Here is a 16,706-nt window from a genome sequence, read left to right on the forward strand (position 1 = left end):
TATACTCTTTTACGCTACAATAGATAAGGCTTTCTATTACTGCTAGCTATATTGTCTATTCCTTCGTAAGAGAGTTCTCTTTCTCGTACATCTTATACGCTATCTTTGCGAGATACTTGTTCTCCTTTATTATCTTTGAAGGCAAAAAGCCGTTAGCTGTATAGTCGTAGGTAGCGGGAATGAGCCAAGAAGGGCCTAGCAATCGCCCTCTATAGTAGGCTTGAGCTTTAGTATCCTACGATAGGACATTCCGGTAAACGGCTCGCTTAATAGGCGAGAAGATCTTATGTAGTAATAGCATTCGGACTTCTTTAATACAAATCTGGAATTGTAATTAGTTTCTATAGTCGGCAAATATAGTCGGTAGATATTTACCTTTATTGTCTCGCTACTAACGATTTTTAAGACCTCTTTTATACCTTTCTCATTTAGTATATCCAGGTTCTTAAGGATAACAATCTTGTCCTAGAAGTGGTGAATAGAAGAGCGCTATTGATTATAGGCCGTCGAAAAAGTAGAAGAGGATGCCTGGATAGCAAAGGTACCAATAGACTTAGCCCTCGCTTCCTCTATCTATAGAGTCGAGAATAGATTGAGAACTGATTCCGAGGGAAGGCAATAGTTGCTAAGGCCGCTAACCCCTTTGTCGCACTCCTCGCTAACAGATAGATGCTCCTATTCCTACTCAATCTAGTCTTCTTTCTGGAATGTCAATCGTTCCTTAGAGTCGATATCGCCGAGTTCGAGAAACTAGTCGGCTTTATTAATCTTTGCCTACTTATCGGGAGGAAGTGTTGTACTCTTTCTAGTCTGCTTCTTTGTACTAAATCAGAAGTTAGTACTCAAATCTGCCGACTATATCCGCCGACTACATTTGCACTTACGCTTTTTGATTATACTCCTTTATATATATCTTTCTCTAGCCCTCGATAAGTTCCTATTGCTTATCTTTAGCGAGGCTTTCGAAACTCGTATACTCCTTAATTTATGCCTTTTTGAATCGCGCGAAGGATTCGTTACGCGCTTTGCGGTATCGATCCTATGCCCTCTTTTCTTCGTCTATAGCGGCAGTACGCTCTCGGTCTCGTAAAGTATTTGGCTTGAGGGAGTACTCCTCGAGTAACTTCGAGGCTGCGCCGAGCTTTGCGCGCTTGTTTGCTAGTGCCTCTAGGGCATTACTCTTACGTTTCGGCATAGTAAGGTTTCTAATGTTGGTATAGTAGTTAAAGAAGAACTCGGTCTGATTACGAAGGTAGGTATCGACAGCGCTAGTAAAGGTACGGAGGTACGGGTGTTGTAGAGGTGTTATAGTAAGGTAGTGAAGTAAGAGAGAGAAAGTAAATTTACCCTACTAGGGCAATTTAAGGTTTAGGCAGCTGCCGAATCCCGGTATTAGTTACGCCGGGCAACGATACTACCTATCTTTCCGGACTAATAACACTCTACCGCACTACTGTACCGCCGACGTTATTCTAGATAATAAGTATAAGAACTATACGTAAGTCGCCCCCTCTAGGCGTTATTAATTTCGAATATAAGTTGTTATCCGTTCGTTCGCTACTACTAGGATAACTGCTAGCAGGGGTTATATATATATATATATAGTATATAGATATCTATATTAAAACGATATATATATCAAGTATAGATATCTAGGACCTATATGTAAAAACGCGTCTAAATTATATATACGCCCTAGAGAAAACAATAGGTCCTACAGCTATAGAAGAACGTGTTCGGCAGACGTAGTCGGCGTATAAGTCGTATATCCTACTAGCGGCCTTAGGATATATATAGAATCCCTGTATAGATTACTAATTACCTTCCCGCGAGATCCGATATACTCTCGAGATAAGCGCCTTAGCAAACTCCGGGTTTTCCTTATACCCTCCGTATTTTCCTTCTCTCTTTTCTTCTCTATCGTCAACTTTGTCAATCTACCGAGATATACTCAAAGCTCTCAAAATGCCTAATATAGATACTGTTTCCCTCTCTACCTACGTCTCTGCCTCCCTCCCTAGGGATAACGACGACCAACTCGACTATAGACTCGATTTACTATAGGACGAACAATCGAGACCTAGAGGGCTTCCGAAGGCTGCTTTTGATAGCGGAACTGATATAAGGACTCAGAAGTGGTTAGATAGGACATAGGAGGAACGAATAGAGCCGCTCGAAAAGATATCCTATCTCGGAAAGGGGAAAGAAAAGTAGGGAACTCAGGGTACCGCAAAAGTAATCTACGATCCTAATTATAGCGGAGAGAAGGAGGACAAGCAGGCAACTTAAGGTACTGCGGGAGTAATCTATAATCCTAATTATAGCGGAGAGAAGGAAGAAAGGCAAGCAAATCAAGGTGTAGGTCTAGTAATCTATAGTCCGGAGACTAGCGAAGATTCGGATATACCGATTAGGCGGCGTATACGATAACTACCTCAACCGACAGCCTCTCCTAGACTAAGTAAAAGCCTCGCCAAAAGGAGGCGGGGACGTACGAAACTAGTCGCGAAAAAGTCCTATCTAGGGAATAAGAGGCCGATAGGGAGTTAACGGCCGCAGAAGAAGCCTATAATACGAAAGGCACCTAAAGCGAGAACTAAGCGACGAACAAAGCCTAGTATAGCTGCTCTTCGCGAGATTAGGAGATACTAGAAGACGACCGAGCTGTTAATACGTCGACTACTATTCCAGAGGATCTGTCGGGAAGTTACTATAGATATCGTAAGTAAATCTTCGAGTAGCGTATGCCGGTTCCAAGTAGAGGCCCTCCTCTGTCTATAGGAAGCGACGGAAGCGTTTCTTATACTTGAGTTCGAAGTCTCTAATATACTTACAATATATACGAAACGAGTAACGTTGCAGCAAAAGGATATAGTACTTTGTCGATGGATTCGGAAGCGCTTCCTAGAGGAAAATAACGGAAAAGATGACTTTTAAGCTTTTAGGAATCTGCCGACCATATCTGCCGACTATATCTACCGACTATGTCTGCTAACTATGTCTTAGGGGAAGGATTAGGACTCCTACCGAGAAGACTTTCCGATAATATTTACTACCTATACCGACTGTACCTACCGACCGTACCTGCTAACCGTACCTACCGACCGTACCTACCGACTGTACCTGCCGACCGTACCTGCCGACCGTACCTGCCGACCGTACCTGCTAACCGTACCTGCCGGTCACTCCCGGCAATTAAAGATTACGTACGCAAACCTTATTTGGATCTCGTGTGAAGTGCGTATGTATTATTACTTAGGTAGCAAACAATCCGTAGCCTCTGATTGGCCGAGCGGTTGTCTCCTAATAATACAAAGTTACTCTCTACTTCAGAAAAAACCTAACTTACTATATCAATATTGCCCCCTTCCTTTCTCTCTCTCCTTACTACCTCTACTACACTACACTACACTATACTACCTCCGCTATACTACACTATACTACTATACTACACTACACTACCGCTACTATACCACACCAGCGCACTAATCTACTACAATAGCCTCGGTAATGTCGATTGCGCAGAAGCGTAAACAATCGATCGTACGCAAGACTCCTCGCACTAGTAGAAAGGGACTTCCTTCGCGCATAGGTAGTAAAAAGCTTCTAGGCACTCGCATTAAGAAGGGACATAGATATGCCCTAGGTAGTAAGTAATTCCAGAATCTAGATTTGTAGTCGGCATTTGTAGTCGGCATTTATAGTCGGCACTAACTTTCTCAAAGTATTAGCTCTTAAAGAGATTAGGAAGTGCTAGAAGGAGAGCCTGCTCTATATCAAGAAAACCCTATTTGCCAGACTTATTAAGGAGCTCGTTATAGATTAGGCTTATATACCTCTTCGTATTTAAGCAAGCGCTCTTAGCGTTCTTTAAGAATATGCTGAGTCTCTCTTAGTAAGAATCTTTACCTATAAGTCTTCCTATTTCTTATTCTTTCTAATTACTTACTTACTTACTTACCTCCTCTAGCGGCCAACCTTTTAGCTATCTACGCTAAGCGCGTTATACTCTAAGGCAAAGATATAGAGTGTCTTCGCTCGCTTCTCAAGGAGTAGGGTATTTGGCCTAACGATTTCGTAGTCTGCCCTTACAATTCTGGTCCTGTCAATCCCAATTTTATCTATATAGAGCCAAAGAAGAACAAGGCTACTAAGGCGCTGAAAGCAAAGGCTACGCCAAAATGCAAGCCTCTCCTAACTAAGCAGCCTCGACGAATCGTTGAAGACGATTCTAACGAGGATATACTAGACGCTACTCAGAATCCGACTGTAGAAAACAATAATAGCGAGGATACCACTGCTTAGCAGGCAACTCTTAGTAAGTTACTCTTTTATTATTAATTATAATATACTAATTTAATAGCTTAGGATAATACTCCGCTACTCCTAGATAATAAGTAGGACGATGATGAGCAGGATGAAGATAAGTAGGAACAAGATAAGCAAGATCAAGATGTCCGAGATTAAGATATCCAAGGTCGAGACTTTCAAGCTAGTTATAATTAAGAAGAGCTAGATAATGATTCTAGCGATAATAAGCAAACTCTTAAGCAGAGGCTAGAAGCCTATATTAATGAGCTGGTAGCGGCAGCTTACGCGCTTACTATTGCGAAAGAGCGTTTAGAAGATAGCTTACGCCTTACTTAGGAAACTCTCGAGGGAGACGTAAAGAAAATTGCGCATCAGTTTTATCGTTAGCAGCGGCTAAATTTCGAGGATCAACTTTGCGCTTATTAAAAGATACAAGACGCTAAGGTAGAGGCCTTAAAGCAGCAAGCAAAGGAGCAAGCTGCTCTAGATGCTTAGCTACTTACTAAGAACTAAGGTAGTTTCTATCCTTAGTATATAGTAGCTCATAACTATAATCAATTGGTTAGAGCTTCCCTCATTATTCTGGTAATCCCTTTTTGATTGGTATATATAGTCGGCATATATGGTCGGCAGCTGCAATAAACATAGAATATATTCCTATTAAATTCTACGCTCTAGGAATCAGGTAGTAGGTATATATCCCTTATTAATATTTCTTTCTACTATTTTGTAGGTATTCAACTCGTATTATATAATACCTATTGCAATACCTATTAGGTATACCTACTGGGTTTTTACCGTTAGGTTGTACCCCGCTTATAAGCTAGGTACCTAGCTTATTTGTAGGGTTGGGTATTTAAGTTAGGTTGTACCCAACCTATACCCAACCTAACCTATAACGAGGCCTAAGAGTTATTGTACCTTAGTTAGCAAGCCGTATATTATTTATACCTTTTATACCTTAGACCTCTGTTACGTATACCCTTACGCTTACAGAACTATTATATAATAACTCTCGTACCTTAACTATAAGGGAAAGGTCCGAATAATAGTAGGAGGACGTTCTACTAGATAGAATCCTAGCGACTCGCCGGGGAACCCCTCTATACTAGAACAGGCCTCTACTAAACAATCTTCCTCTACAGATGTCGAAGTAGGACGAGTTTAGGAACTGCTCGACTAGGAGGAATCTATAGAAGCTCTCGCTAGTATCTAGCTAGAAGACGCGAACGATTCCGAGCCGGAAATCATCGTCGAACGTAAGGAGCTAAGCGACCTTTAGAAAGACATCGCCCGCCTACGGGCGGAAAAGGAACGTCTACTACTAATCTAAGAAGTAGCCGACCTTTAGAGTAGCCGCGGTTATAAGCGGTATGCTATAGAAACCGATATTGCCCCTCCTCCTAAACGCTCGGTAAAAGCCCCTAGTAAATACGAGGGGAGGTCCTTAAAAGAATACGGCGACTTCGTAATATCGTACGAAGTCGTATTCCTCTAGAATCTACGATCCTTCTAACGGGAAGCCGAGAAGTATATCTAGGCAATACAGTACCTCTCTAAGGGGTATACCCCGAGGGACCGCTAGTACGTATACTAGTAGCGGATAACCGAGGCCGAGCGTAAGGATACGACTTAGGATAACTTTAAGCAGTTCCTGCTTAACCTCCTAGACGATCCTAACGCTCGACTGCTTTAGGCTTACCTAGACTACGCGTCCGCTAAACAACGTACTAACTAGTCTCTAAGGGAGTTCCTAATATACCTAGAGACTCTCGAGGTATAGCTAGAACGGTATACTCTAGAACAACAGCTATACTAGTTCTTCGCCCGGTTATACCTAGAGACCCGCCGACGGATCGTCGATTATAATTCTATCTCTAAAATACGGGACGAGTTAGTTAACCTAGCGACCTAGATCGAGAAGAACTACCCGAGGACCTAAGGCGGTAAAGGGCGGACTAGTAGCAATAAGCTAAAATCCAAAGATCGAGATCGCCGGGGAGACGCTAGGGAACCGCGTACTAACGTAGCTAAAGCCCCGAAATCGGGCGCTACTACGAAAGCCGCCCTAGACAAAGGGGATTACTTAGGACTAAAGTGCTACAAGTACGGCAAGATAGGTTATATTCGCCTAGACTGCCCGTTAAAGCGTAGTAATCCTAACTGGACCCCTGTCTAGCTAAAAAACTAATTAGGCTCGTTACGAACACTTAGGACGCGATAGGGCCCCGACCTATTGAATCTAGGGACATTGTCGAAATAGTAGGAACTGTTATTACTAGCGAAGGTATAAAACCTATACAGGTCGCCCTCGATACGTACGCCTAGGTAACTACGATTAGCTAGAAGGTAGCGGTAGAAATAGGCCTACCCCGAATCGAGGCCTAACTTCCGTTACTTAGATAGCTATCGACCTACGAAACCTACTGCTACGGCGCCTACGAGTTCTAGTTGAAACTTAGCGACTCTAGTATAGACACCCGAACTACGAAGATTCTCGCCTACGGTATCGACTAGGACGGACCTTCTATCCTCCTTAGCCGGTATTCCTTAAAGACCCTAGGCATCGATATCTAGAACGGTCCCGGTATATAGCGATAGGGACTTACAATCTCTAGCTTCGAGAGGGTCTCCCTAAAGAGGTTGAAGCGCGAATCGAAGGAAGACTCCTCCTCTATCTATATAGTAGGGTAGTTACGCCTAGCGAACCCCTAGGGAGGTTAGGGCTCGACCTTCCAGATTTACGCGATTAACTAAGGCGAGGCAAAACAAGTCTCCCTGCCCGCTGTATTAGAAGGATATCGCTATATATTCGATAACGACTCCGCGGCGATCCTTCCGGCCTATAAGGCAACCGACTATACTATCGAACTGATAGATAGTAAGGAACCGCCCTTCGGATCCCTCTACTATCTCTCCTAGCGGGAGCTAGAAGTCCTCTAGGAATACCTCCGTAAGGAGTTAGAGTAGGGACGGATTATATATAGTACTAGCCCTACCGGGGCTCCGCTACTATTCGTACTAAAGAAGGACGGGACCTTGCGATTATACGTCGACTACCGCGCCTTGAATTCGATTACTATCAAGGACCGATACCTGCTTCCCCTTATCGACGAAAGCCTTACGCGCCTTACTAGCGCTAAGTACTTTACCTCTCTAGATCTTAAGGACGCGTACTACCGAATCCGTATCCGCGAAGGCGACGAATAGAAGACCGCTTTCAGAACGCGATACAGGCACTTCGAGTATAAGGTAATACCCTTCGGGCTAACTAACGCCCTAGCTACATTTTAGGCATACGTTAACCGGGCCCTCGCCGGGCTACTCGATAACATCCTAGTAGTATACCTAGATAATATCCTTATCTATACCTACTACGATAACATCGAAAAGCACTAGGAGGCGGTTCGCCGGATACTCGCTAGGCTAGAACAGGCTGAATTGTTCGTTAACCTAAAGAAGTATACCTTTGCGTAAAGCGAGGTATCGTTCCTTAGATTCCGAGTAAACCGTAAGGGCGTATATACCGACTCCGAGAAGGTCGCTACTATTACTAAGTAGCCCTCGCCGACCAACCTAAGGGAACTGCAGTTATTCCTTAGATTCGCTAACTTCTACTACCGTTTTATAGCCGGGTATACGAAGGTAACAGCCCCGATGACTAACCTCCTAAAGAAAGGCGAATTTTAGTAGACAGAGGCCGGGGAGGCGGCGTTTCAGGCGTTGAAACAGATGTTTACCTCCGCCCCTATACTCCGCTACTACGACCCGGCGAAGCTCCTACAACTAGAAACCGACGTATCCGACTACGGCCTGTACGGGATCCTAACGTAGCTCTATAACGACCGGTAGCACCCTATCGCCTTTACGTCAAGAAAGATGTCGCCGGCGGAGCGAAACTACGAAACGTACGACCAAGAGCTCCTCGCGGTCGTCTATAGCTTTAAGGTCTAGAGACACTTCTTCGCGGACGTATATACCCCGCTATAGGTATATACTGATTATAACAACCTAAGGGGTATCTAGACAGTATAGAAGCTGAACGGGCGATAAGCCCGATAGGCGGTATATCTAGGCTAATTCGACTTCGAGATATACTACCGGCCGGGGAAGACTAACCTAGTAGATAGCCCCTCGAGACGAGCGGACTATTAGACCGAGAACGACGCGGTTAATTAATTGCTGCTAACCCTCTAGTATAAGCTCAAATTGGCCGACCTAGGTATTGCGGTAATAGCTATACGAATCCGTAACGGTAAGGTTAGTATAGTAAGTAGCGAGGAGTCTACGACCGAAATTTCGGATACGCCCGGCGAACCTCCGGCGCCGTTACGCGATATAACTCCGGTCGCTAGTACTAGTAAATATATATACTGCGTACTACGCTTAATAGTAAGGATCCTACTCGCGAGCTAGACTGCAAGCGGCGACGTAGGGTAACCCTTTAGAAGTCTCGTAGCCTCGCTATAGCAACGGGACGAGTTCGTCGCCTATAAAAGGAACGAGCAGAAGGATACCCGGCGAACCCGCCGTAGTAAGCTAGACCCCTAGATGTTCGATAATAAGAACCTACTACGGTACTAAGGGAGGCTTTACGTCCTAAATAAGCCGGCCGTCCGAGCAGAAATTATAGCTAACTTCTACGACTCTACCCTCGCTAGACACTTCGGCGAAGACAAGACGCTAAAGTTAGTCTACCGCTCGTTATATTAGCCGGAGCTCCGATAGGATATAAGAGAATACTGCAAGATATACGATATATACCAAAAGGCTAAGGCACCTAGGACGATGCTATTAGGGGAGCTGAAATCGCTTCCGGTACTAGGAAATATATAGGAGGAGATCTCTTTAGATTTTATTACTAAGTTACCCCTAGCGAAGCACTACGGGGTAACGTACGACTCTATACTAGTTATTGTCGACAGGCTGTCGAAGATGTTATTGTATATTCCGGCCTAAGAAACGTAGACGGTAAGGGACTTTGCTAAAGTGTTTATAACGTATATAGGTACCAAATTCGGGCTCCCTAAGGGAATCGTTAGCGACCGAGGTACGCTCTTTACCTCGGTATTCTGGACTGAGATTTGTTACTAATACTAGATGAAACGACGGCTAAGCACCGCGTACTATCCCTAAACAGACAGGCAGACGGAACGCTAGAATTAGACGATAGAAGCTTACCTTCGGATGTTTACGTCTAATAGACAGGACAACTAGGCGTCCTTCCTGCTATACGCGGAATTCGTATACAACAATGCGGTATACGCGACTACTAGCGAGACGCCGTTTATAATAGTATATAGGAAACATCCCTAGTAGTCCGCGTTAGACGTAGACGTCTACTATAAAGGGGAGGCGCCGGTAGTATCGGATAAAGTCTAGCTACTAGAACGGGTACAAGCGGAAGCGGCGACTCGTATACAACAAGCGTAGAAGCGACAGTAGCGCTAGTATAACGACTACTATACTCTGTAGACGTTCGCTAAGGGAGATCTAGTACTCCTAAGTATAAAGAACTTGAAACTGACTTAGCCTAGTAAGAAGCTGTCCCTCAAATTCCTAGGCCTATTCTAGGTTGATAAGGTAGTCGGCGACAGCTAGTAGGTATACCGGCTGATCCTACTAAACACCTACTATATATACCCGGTGTTCTATATCTCCCTCCTACGACCCTTCTACAAAAGGCCCGGCGCTCCGCTAGCGAACGTAGCGTCCTCCGATATCGCCGCCGATAGTACCGAGGTATAGGAAGTAGACAAGATAGTAGACGAAAGGAAAAGGAAGGGGGAGACGGAATACCGACTTAGGTAGAAAGGGTACGATAAGGACTTTAATACTTAGGAACCTAAGGACAACTTCGAAAACATAAATAAGCTGCTAGATAAGTAGAGATTATCGCGGGTATCCTCTAAGGGAGCGAGCAGCAGACAAAAGAAAAGTATATAGTATAAGACAAACTATTACAACCCTAGTAGACCCCCGGCTACCTCCTACTAAATATGCCAAATATCCCGCTCCTTATACGCGAACCCCCGACGCTACCCTCTGCCGAAGGCGCTTCGGCTATAGCGTAGTCGCTTACTAGCACCGGCGTAGGGTCCCGGGTACCCCCCGAGGCCTTAGGCGCCGCGTACCGGACAAGACCCCTAAACTCGTAATTATCTAGGTATTCCTCTCGCTAGAACCCGTAATCTGCCTATATTATAGCCTATTAGCGGGCCCGGTACGGAGGCAACCGATAAATCTTACGTAGTAGTACCGGGACTTCCGCGTCTAGAAGAAAGCGACGAATGTCCCTTAGGACAGCTACTAACCTGTTATAACCTATATTCGATATCGACCGCGGATCGATATCGGGAATCTGATCCCCGCTAATATTAATAGCCCGACCCTACTCCTCCGGGTCGAAAGAGGACTTAACCTCGCGGCGAGGCGATATAAACAAAGGCGGGCTAGGGTAAGTTTCGGCCGTCGGGCTTGATTGCCGACGAGCCGGCGACGACGGCGCAGTTCTAAAGGCGGCAGGAGGTAACGGACGCGACAGTAGTATAGTCGCTAAGGGAGAGGCGTAGGTAGACTCTCGAGAAAGAGGGTTAGTAAAGCGAAAGGGAATCGCCGGGTATAATACTAGGCGTAATAGGCTTCGAGAAGCCTTACGTTCCGCAGGCAAGGGCGAGAAGCCTCGAAATAACGGCGTCCTAGAGACGCGAGGAGAGGCTAGAACGGGCGGCGCGATAGTAACCGATAGTACTGCGGGCGCCGGGGATTCACTTCGGAGGGCGCCCGTTATAAGGAGGTCCTTATCCTATAGGGGCTCTACCTCTAGCGGCGGCGCGTCCTCTATCTCCTAGTTATCGCTAACATCCTCCTCGTCGTATCTATTATCGAACCGACGTATTAGCTAAGGGTTCTTAATAGGGCGACCGCTACGGCGGGATGATCGGGGAGTTCCCCGGATTAAGCGCGACGACGGTAATATCGGAGCAGGACGGCTAGGTATCTAGCGCAGATACAGTGCCCGGTCTAAGGTAGCCGCGGCGATCCCCTCTAGGGTATTAAAATCGTATCTAGCTATATAGCCGGGTAATAGAGAGTATATAGTGTTCAAAGTACGACTACTGTACGGCGTACGAGGCACTATACGACCGACCGTCGAACGGCGAAGGGTCTCGCGAGCTACTAGTTAGCGACGAGCCGCCGGGGTACGCGCTAGTAAGTCTCGGATAGGGACCGCCGGACGAGCAGTAGGACGAGTAGTCGCTGTAGGACTACTACGCGGACGAGAGGGCGTATCGTCAGTCGAGGCGGGAACGATACTAGCCTTAGGTCGACGTAGGCTAGGAAGGGCGTCTCGAACAAAGTCTAGCAATACGGGACCCCGCTCTAGGGATAGGGTAACCTTGCGTACCTTCTCGCCGCGCCGACGAGAGGTTACTAGCGTCGGGACCGTAGCTGGAAGCTCCTTATCGTTAGACGAATATACTACGGGGCGACTACCCTAACGGCGACTCCGACCTATAGGGGGTGCTAGCAGGGTTGCTTAAGGACGGGGCGATACGCGGGGAACCGCCGGGGCCTCGTCTAGGCGTAATACTACGGTAGGCACTACCTAGTAGAACCTCGTACGCGTCTAGTTAAAGGCGTCTGCCGCGGTAGTAGAGGGACGCTACGATAGGGTTAGCTAGTACCCGAAAACGGGGAGCGTCGTTAAAGACTTACCGCTAACGACCCTTAGAGGCGTTCTAAGGGTCCCTATACGGGATAGCGTCCTAGCGAACGCAATTGCTCTAAGAGCAGCAAGCCTTAGTAGTCTTAGGTCGACTGTAGCGCGAGAGTAGGCCTACCTACGGTAGTCCCCGTACGGTAGTACGCTACCTTAATAGTATAGATCTCTCTATTAAGGGTTCGCGCTATAAGATAGAGGCGTACTGCCTAGCGACAGTACTCCTTGTCGCCCTCCGCGAGGGCGCGCGCGTCCTCTGCGGAGCTTGCCGGGTAACTAGCTATAATCTCTCTCTAGATCTTATTATAGGTATCCTTCTAGCGTTAGACGGCGATTACCTTGTTTGAGAGTCTTAGTACGGTTAGTATGCAAACTCGTTAGTAAGGCGAACCCCTAGCGAGGCGGACGGACACTTACCCTTTCTATACTATTATATCCTGCCTTGTTGTTGTTCGCGCAGCTATCGTATATACGGTATGCCGGCGTATTATACACTCGCCCTATAGCGATCGACTTTGCGTACCGCAGGTATATAGCTACGTACCCGGTTTCGTCTTAGTCGGCGTCCGACTAGCTATAGTCCTAGTTATTAGGCACTATATCCTTCATGTACGCGGCGGAGAAAGGAATCGTTACGTATCCCCGGGTAAACGCTATAATAGTCGGAGGGGCCTAATAAAGCGGCGGAGCCGGCGAGGGAAACTAAGGGACGAGGCGGGGCTGTAAAGAGTAAACGAAGAACGAGAAGTAGAAGTGTAGCTGTCTGGATACAGTAGTAGTAATAGAGCTGCAGGCGGGTAAGGATGTTGGTACGTAGTAGGTTGTTGACAGGAAAGGAATAAGAGGATCGTAGAACGCGCGACGAACCTATTAAAATATTCTATCTCTATAGCGACACTACCGCGTACTCCCGACTACTACCTACGGAATTCGCGACGCGACTACAAGCAAATATTCTTAGCGACGCTTTACGACAGCGCGAACATAAGAGGGAATTTGTATACAATGTTCACTAATGCTAAGGTATAGACATTCCGCAGGTATGCGCTAGCTCTACGCGGTACCTAGATAAGAGCAGACGTCTACCCCCGTTTATAGGGCGAATACGTAGGGGACTAATAGCCTGTCGCTACTAGGGACATTAGCCCTAAGAGGGGGCGTCTATAATACGCTAGGGCAGAGAAGCCCTAGCGAACCCCCGGCGAGGCGGGCGGGGCGTGCCGCGCGGGACGGGAAGCCCTCGCGGACCCCCGGCGATCCGGTATAGAAGGGATGCTCTACCGATCGGAGACGTTCTAAATCAAGAGGGTTCCTAAGGGAACCGGTTATCGGCTGCTGCCTAAGAGAAGGCGGTGCCGGTAGCGAGGAGTAGACAATAGAATAGCTTGTGTATATAGCAAGGGCCCTCCTCTAGGAAGGAAGGGCAGAGTTATTGTACCTCAGTTAGCAAGCCGTATATTGTTTATACCTTTTATACCTTGGACCTCTGTTACGTATACCCTTACGCTTATAGAACCATTACACATATATACATACTACGAGAAAAGCGTTATATAAGATAGTCTACCTTGTAATAAGTTGGTAAATATATTTTTAGTATAAGGCTGATTTCGTATAAGATTGAAATTTTGTATAAATCCAAATTTCGTATAAAATCAAAATTCTCCGTAGCAATACGTAAGGTAGGCTATTTCTAGTATAGGCTGTATTTATATTAAAAGCACTCTCTACGTAATACATTGTTGTATATAATACTTTATTATATACTATAGCTACGTCTGAATGTAGTTCTTATATATTATATACGAATTATATATAACTCGTACCTCTCTACCTACCTTGCCTAGCCTACCTACTACTATAATCTAAACTCTACCTTAGTCTACAGTCTCTAGTCTATACTATCTATCTATCTATCTACCTATCTACCTATCTATCTATCTATTTTGTCTATTCCGTCTATTATGTCTAATACGACTCTTTCGCGCAATCTAACCTTATTCTTTCTTCGTACCGCGTTGTTTTCCGCTACAGTTACTACTACGACGTACGGCTACTACGGATCCTCGAACGGTCGTCGCGTCGTCCTCCTATCCGCTATAGCTAGTATACTAAGTACTACGACTAGATAAATTCCGTCGCCTTAGGAGGTTGTCGTACTATAGAGATAGATCTATCGGCAGCGGTCTCGATAGGGACAACGTAAAGATAGTCTAGACTAATTGACGATAGGCCGGTAATAGTATACGGTGCCCTAGCGACGAAGGTACGCCGATATCTACTACCGAGCATATTGTTATCTCCGGCGCTATCGTCGGTTACAAGTACTATTCCTCGAACGAAGAGTCGGCGCTCCTTATTATACGTATAGACAAAGATCTAGTCGATTCGGATAATACTCTAGGTACGATCGCTCTAACGAATAAAGTTACCTATCTTGAATGTAATACGGCGCTAGCCGACCGGATCGAAGAATAAAAGTTTCTTATACTACGCAAACGTACCGGTAAATATAATAATCTACGGTTTAGAGTAGTTACGGCCGTATACTATAGACAGCGCCTTGCTGAATTCTAGGTAGTAATATAGTTAAGATACCCGGGTCGGGAGGCAGAGAGTATTATATACGTATCTATCTCGGCCGTATTAGCAAGGTAACTCGAAGCTATAACTCGAAGTTCTAGAGAGACGCCGTAGAGAGACGCCGTAAAGAGACGCCGTAAAGAGATAGATAAAGAGATAGATAAAGAGATAGATAAAGAGATAGATAAAGAGATAGATAAAGAGATAGATAAAGAGATAGATAAAGAGATAGATAAAGGGACGCCGTAAAGAGATAAATAAAGATAGATAAAGGGATAGATAAAGAGACGCCGTAAAGAGATAAATGAAGATAGATAAAGGGATAGATAAAGAGACGCCGTAAAGAGATAAATGAAGATAGATAAAGGGATAGATAAAGAGACGCCGTAAAGAGATAAACGAAGAGATATCGCCTACTTAGATTAGACATATCTAATAGCTATCGGATGTTAGTATTAGTAGTTACTAACTAGGCCGTCTAACTCGTCCTCGTCGTCGTCGTTAATAGCGTCCGCTTTAGGCCTCATTATAGGTACAACCTACCCTAGTAGGTATATAGGGTAGGTTAGGTATTAGCAATACCTAATAGGTATAGGTATTTAGCTAGGTATACCTAACCTATCGGGTTAGGTACAAACCTAGTAGGTATTACGATACCTAGTAGGTATTGCGTACCTATTAGGTATTGATTTTTCGTAAACAGAAAGAAAAAGCCTAGAAACCGAGTGCCCTAAGAGCAAGTTATTTGAACTAGGTATTAGAAAAGAAACTATATATAAGCCTAATATAGATAAGAGGATAAAGAGAGTAGTTAGATCGAATAAATAAATATAGAAGAATATATACGCTAGATTATAGCTTATAATATTTTGAAACTTAAGTACTATAGTCGGTAAATATAGTTAGTAGGTAAACTTTATATAAGCTTAAACCAAGCTCGCTATAATCGTCTCGTAGTATTCCGGAGGCACTCTTACGTAAGCTTAAAGCTTAGGCGTACCGATCGCCTTAGCTCCTCTACCCTATCTCCCTTATTATTGCTAATTATATCTAAGTTACTAATCCGTTCTATAAGATCTTTTGTCTACTCTCGGTCTTTACTTAGGATCTCCTATAAAGTTAGAGTACTAAGAAGCGCTTAAGCAGCCTCTATAGCCTCGTAGGCAATAAGAACTCTAGTATCGTACTTATCGTCGTAGTAGCGGAAACGGGATACTATTAGTTTAGAGAATGTTAATACGGAGTATTAGCGATTGAAACGACTTTAGTATCGAGCGATACTGAAATCGCGCTTATACCTAACTCCGGCCGTAGGAATATAGAGAATATCCTATACTATTAGTACGAGAGTAGAGTACTTAGGCTTAAGCGAAGACTATATCTTTAGTACCTCGAATAGATCTCCTTTATCTATATTAGCGTCTAGATAGTCGGTAAGCTCGTTACCCTTACGAGTACTACGTCGTTGAGTTTGAGAAGACTCTATACTCCTACTAAGAGTAAAGTCGATCTAGCCCTTATACTAACTACTTCTACTACGTAACTTGTAGGTAGAAGTGCTCGATAATAGACGATAGCTCTTCTCCTACTCTGTTCTTAGCTTACCCTCGTAATACTCGTAGTAACTTTTATCTCTAAAGTTATCGCGTACCTAGAACTTCCGCTTAAGGCAGGGGGTAAGGAGGATACTAATACTGTAGTAATCGCTAAATCGATTCTAGGTATTTCGATAATATTTCTTAAGCTCAGCCTAAGTAGCCTCGTATACCTAATATACATCCTTCTTCTAAGGTATCCTCTTATTCTTAAGTCGCTTTATCGCCTCCTCTAGAATGTCGAAAAGCTAGTTATAGTATACGAGGATAAGGTAGATAGTCGGACCTTTCGTTGTTCTAATCGTTGCTATCGCCGCTACGAATAGTTTTATAAGGTCGATAAGGTACTTAACCCTTTGCTACTCTTCGGAATCGATACCTATATCTTTACTTAGGTCGAGTCGATCGATATAAGATTCGATAACTCTTTGTAGTCTGCTAAAGCGATCGAGTATTAACGTTATTAAGGACTACCTTATCTTTACGTCTTGAAC

The 16,706-nt window shown here is 44.7% G+C and overlaps 1 protein-coding gene across 1 annotated transcript in view; it reads right to left on the bottom strand.

The window, feature by feature from the left end:
* Nucleotides 1-1,039: 1,039 nt before the first annotated feature.
* The window catches only part of SEPMUDRAFT_120995 (uncharacterized protein), a gene marked incomplete at both ends in the record, with an annotated part of 19,398 nt that continues 3,731 nt past the window's right edge, over nucleotides 1,040-16,706 (bottom strand). The window contains 2 exons of the mRNA XM_016901651.1: nucleotides 1,040-1,205; nucleotides 10,969-11,009. Of these exons, the coding sequence (XP_016757235.1) occupies nucleotides 1,040-1,205; nucleotides 10,969-11,009 (207 nt within the window). The remainder of the gene's footprint in view (nucleotides 1,206-10,968; nucleotides 11,010-16,706) is intronic.

Source organism: Sphaerulina musiva, assembly GCF_000320565.1.
Source record: "Sphaerulina musiva SO2202 unplaced genomic scaffold SEPMUscaffold_11, whole genome shotgun sequence".
Classification (NCBI taxonomy): Eukaryota; Fungi; Ascomycota; class Dothideomycetes; order Mycosphaerellales; family Mycosphaerellaceae; genus Sphaerulina; species Sphaerulina musiva.